The sequence below is a fragment of the Monopterus albus genome, unplaced genomic scaffold (genome assembly GCF_001952655.1).
Source record: "Monopterus albus unplaced genomic scaffold, M_albus_1.0 scaffold649.1, whole genome shotgun sequence".
NCBI classification, from domain to species: Eukaryota; Metazoa; Chordata; class Actinopteri; order Synbranchiformes; family Synbranchidae; genus Monopterus; species Monopterus albus.
Window position 1 is genome coordinate 3271 of NW_018128529.1, and position 5474 is coordinate 8744.

General features: G+C 39.2%; 1 protein-coding gene across 1 annotated transcript in view; it reads right to left on the bottom strand.

Moving 5' to 3' along the window:
• The window catches only part of LOC109953382 (Down syndrome cell adhesion molecule homolog), a 2929-nt gene extending 2132 nt beyond the window's left edge, over window positions 1–797 (bottom strand). Inside the window, exon 1 of the mRNA XM_020588855.1 lies at window positions 174–797. Within this exon, the coding sequence (XP_020444511.1) occupies window positions 174–261 (88 nt within the window). The 5' untranslated portion in view covers window positions 262–797. The remainder of the gene's footprint in view (window positions 1–173) is intronic.
• Between the last annotated feature and the right edge of the window lie 4677 nt (window positions 798–5474).

Genomic DNA, 5474 nt, shown 5'->3' on the forward strand with positions numbered 1-5474 from the left:
CCGAAAAGCTGTGCCACCAACGATAAACACACACCGGCCACTGGGTAACGCTGTAGGCTAGCGCGGGGACTGACGGCAGTATTGCCAACTTGGCGACTTTCTCGCTAAATCTGGCGACTTTCCAAAATGAGCCCCTACCCCGTCCCAAAGGTCTCACAGACACTTATTCTCACCGTAGCCTCTCGCACCAGTCCCAGCTGCAGTCAGAGCAGAGAGGAGATCCACACCGCTCCGCGTCCAGGCTGCAAATGAATCGCGCATGCGCAAAGCCGCCGCTGATCCCGCCCTGGCTTACAGAGCTTGTTGTAAATGTAAAAGTTTCTTCTCTGTCACACTAAAATAAATTACTACATTTGACTCACAGCCTCAGTCACTTACTCACCTCGTCCACTGTGTGTGCGTCTCCGTGACATAAGCTAAACATCTAGCTAGCTAGCTAGCTAGCTGTCTCAATCTAAACTGTATGCTGAAAAAAACAGAAAGGAGTAGGAATCAAACCCTGAATTCAAAGGCTGGTCGAAGCCGTTTATTGCAGATACACGGGTATTGTAAGGCTGATTTCTATGCCAGACTTTGTGATAAAAACACATGACAGCTCAAAAACATTCATAAGGCAAAGCCTTATAGCAAGATGCCATTAATGAGTAAAAAAAATGGCACTGCAAAAAACAGTATTGTAAGTCATGTGTTATCAACTACTGTCTGAAAATACAATTAGAAATTACAGACTAAAAGCCTTACTTCAGAGGATGTAACTCTGCTTCTTAAACATGGGTTTAAGAAGACAATATACACACAGTAACCTTATATTGTGCATTATGCCATTGTGTCAGTACCTAAAATGCAATATGTAACATTGCAATGGACACTTGGAGCATCAAAATATTTATTCCTCATTAGTTCCTTTTAGGTTTTAAGCTAACAGATTGTCAAAGGCCTCCAGTCAGCCTGAATTCATAAACGGACTCACCGTCCCTTTGGCACACCTCACACCTATGGGAGGTGTGCACTGACTGGTTAAGCTAACAGTTTGTCAAAGGCGTCCAGTCAGCCTTTATTCATAAACGCACTCACCTGGGCCAGCCAGCAATCTGGCTGTGGGGCACCTATATTCGGTTGCCTCCCAGTCCCCCCTTCTATCTCCTCTTGTTGACTCACTGGGGGTAGAAGGATAAACACAAAACCCTGTTGACCAAAGTACTTTACATGGACAGAATGAGATCGCAATAACTAAAATAAAATAAACAAGATCAATGCAAGAATAAAACAGCACAATGGCACAGATGACATACGAGATTTCGACCAATTTTTCGACCAATTACCGTTTTCATTACTGAGGATGAATTGTTTGGTCTGTAAACTGTCAGTCAGCAGTGAAAATACCCAGTGCAAGTTCTTAAAATTCAAGATGTCTCCATCTTGTTTTGGACAACAACAGTTGAAAGCCCAAAGAAAATCAGTTTCCTCTTGGGTTCTTCCCGGTTGATTCATCCTTATTTTTTTTGGGACCGGTTATTCAGCAAATCTAAAATCATGAAATCACAGGTTTTCCCGCTCAGAAATGATGTGAACTTTGTATTCATGACAAATGATATTATCCTTGTTTTACATTACTTTGTACTTTTTCCCATAAGATAGCGACCCACTAAGCTAACGTCCCATAACTTAGCTAAGCTAACGTAAGGGACATTCATCTATTTATCATATATAAATATTCAAATATTTGTCTTCAATTTATTTATATATTTATTTTGAAACTTTGCGGGGCTTTTAAGAACAAACTATAAAGGAAATTTTACTAAAACCACAGTAATGTAGGTTACATACCAGTTTGTTTCCAGGCAACTTTTGACTGACTTTGATGAGTGCGAGACATCATCACTTTGACAGCCCTGCCGTCAATGATGAGTTCCCGTACCGAAATCAAATCCGTATTCACATTTTAAAAAAATACATTTACAGTTTTATATTGACTCAAACTGACATTGCCAAACACCAATTTTTCTGTTTGGAGAAGGACTATATTTTGGATTAATGAGGGTGGCTTTCAACCCAGTATGAGAAAGGAAAAATATCTTTATATTTACAAATGAATGTGTTATGTGATTAAGACATTATTATTGACTTTTTGTTCATATTCTATTTAATATGACAGCATTACTGTTCAATATGGACAACTGAGTTATAGTTTGATAGATAGTTTCACCATTTCCTTTTGAAGTAATGCGCTTCGGGTATGGAAGTCACCAACTTTTCAACTTCCGAAGCTTGGATTTCTGAGTGCACCCACCCATCTGTTTCCGAACAGACTAGTACATTGTGGTACAGCTATTTTTTTACTTAATTACAGTGGTGGGAATAACGACCTAATATCTTTTTACATGTAAAAAGTAGTAATTCCACCACAAGATAAACTCAGGCATTAAAATCTTTAGAAGTACATTTGTATTGTTGTTTCCGGTTCTTTTTACCATACGGACTCTGAGAGACGAGGCAGTACAAGTAACTACAAAACAGTGCTGATTTATTCCATGAACAGAGGTAAAAATTAACATGACACGCTCGGGCATCTTGCACCTCCCACCTGCTCGCAGGCAGATGGAAGATGAAAAAGAACTCCCGAGCCCAACTGGCCTGTACAATATATCTGTTTCACATCTAGTTACTTTCTATCACTGCTTGAATAAAAATTTGAGTATTTCTTCCGATGCTGCATTTTCCCTTTAGTTACTGATCAAAACAGTTGAAGACTTTTCAAATATTTGTTGCAGTACTACAACATTTAAGAAAAGTACATTTCAAGTCCAACTTCTCACATTTACCTTTTTATTTTAAAAAGCTTCAACATTCAACAGTATTGCTGATGACACCTCCCACCCCTCACACTCCCACTTCAGACTCCTGCCTTCAGGGAGAAGGTATTGGAGTCTTATGTTATTTACAATTAGGTCCAATGTCGTCAAGTGAAACACCTCTCTAGCTGCTCATGACATCCCAGAACAGAACAGGTACAAAACACACTGGCTGTACAACCAGATCTGGGTCAAACTAGACAGAATCCTCCGTGCTTTGATCCGGACTGAACACATGATACTTCGTCTATTAGTTTTCATACTGTGATATTATCACCGCAGACATAATTTCCATGAAGAGTTCTGATGTTTCTCTCTGCTTTGTAGGCATGCCGGCTGACATAGCGGCCACAGCTGATGTGCCTGCAGGTCAGACAAATCCACAGGTTCTACAGAAGAAGACAACATAACAGAAAGTGAAAACAAACATGAATACACACACACAGCAACAGAGAGAAAGAGTGACATTAGTTACCTCCTGCACTCCTCTACTGGTTCTGGACAGTACCGCCAGACTGGACACCTGAAAACGTAGCACGCATTCAGCTACAGTAACACACACACGCCAAAACAATACAATAAACATTTAGTGTCAGTTATGCTTAATGAATACTAGCACTATTAATAGTAGTACACTACAACACACACACATATTCAAACACATAGTATCAGCTGGTTTATACATAACTATAAATAAACTTCCTCAACATCGCATCTAACTCTTTTTAAACACAATCGTAGTAAATGTTAACCATACTATGTCAACTGACACATATAGAAGCTTATGACATTGCTTCTATGATGTTTCCTAGCGGATGGAAATGGATACCCATGTTGCAACCAAGAGGCTTATGATCACCATTTTTCTTAATAACATGAAATTGTTATTTGAGCTCCAAATGAGTAAGGTTGGATATATTGACTTGTTTTATCATATTTTGATCTACCGACCTCCCGGCTCTGCATGTTTGTTTTTTGAGGAGTTCGCTGATTTTTTATCATCTACCATCAAATTTCAGAGTGTTTTAATTCTTGGGGATTTTAATTTACATGTTGATGACTCTTCCTGCTGTGTGGCAGCGAAGTTTTTAGTTCTTATGGAGTCTTTTAATTTTAAACAGCATGTTTCTGGTCCTACCCACAAAAAAAGCCACACGTTGGATTTAGTCTTTTCGTTTGGCCTAAGGGTTGAGGATATTCATATGAGTGATCATTGTTGTGTGCTATTTAACTTGTCAGGCAATATTGTGCCGCCTGTCCACAAATTATTGGCTCAAAAATGTGTCATTAATCATGCTGCACTTGATGGATTTTTGCAGTTGTTTGACCCAAGTTCCTTTTCCAACTGTAAGGATACTGAAACATTTATGAGCTGTTTTAACAGCCATTGTTTGGATATTTTAAATTATGTTGCACCGGTTAGACAATATTCTGTTTGTCATAAAAAAAAAACCCTGTCCTTGGATGAATGAATGCTGTGCACACAGGACAGGATTGCAATGTGTTCTTAAACTTTTTTATAGATAAAGTGCAGGACATTAGGGCGAGTATGATTCCTACCTCGAAGAGTCGAATCAATGTGACCCCACCTGTATGTTTTTGGTCATCTTTCTCTCTGGTTACCTTTCCGGATATGAAGATTTTAATAAAAAAGATTAAGCCATCCGCTAGCCCTGTCGATATTTTACCTACATCTTTGATTTTAAGTTTGTTTGATTTGATTGGTCCCTGGATTGTGAAATTAATGAATCTCTCACTTGCGACTGGATCTGTCCCTGGCTATTTTAAACATGCGATTGTAAATCCAATTCTTAAAAAACCAGGTCTTGATCATTCTGAGCCAAAGATTTATAGGCCAATATCAAAACTCCCTTTTATGGCAAAGGTCTTGGAAAAAGCGGTAGCAGGACAGCTAATTACTTTTATAGAGCAGAATAAACTGTTTGATGAATTTCAGTCAGGTTTTCAGAAGTGACATTCCACTGAGACCGCTTTACTTAAAGTCTCAAGTGACATAAGGATGGCCACGGACTCCGGTCGCTATACAGTCCTGGTTTTATTAGATTTAACATCTGCTTTTGACACTGTCAATCATGGAATCTTGATAGGTCGGTTTCAGTCTGAACTAGGGTTCTCTGGATCTGTCCTCCAGTGGTTCTCTTCGTATCTTAGCGATCAAACTTTTAATGTCGCTATAAATAATGTTACGTCACATGTGGCTGGTTTGTCATGTAGTGTTCCACAGGGGTCAGTCTTGGGTCCACTTTTATTTCTGTTATATATCTATCCTCTTGGTCAGATAATTCGACATTTTAAGAAGGTGTCTTATCATCTTTATGCTGATGATGTTCAAATTTATTGCCCTTTTAATGACTCCGAGTTCCATTTTTTAGCTTCATTGTTAGAGTGCTTGTCATCCATCAAGAACTGGTTTAGCAGTATGTAACCCTCCCTGCGTAGCTAACAGGCTGAGGAGCAGGGGGGTGGTTCCTAACTAGGTTCGATGAGGAGGCTGACTATCTAGGAATTAGGTGGACATACCATGCACCACAATTTTCCCATCCCAACTAACAGCAGACCGAAAAAAGTAAAACAAGAACTGGAAATTTAAGAGGTTGTGTA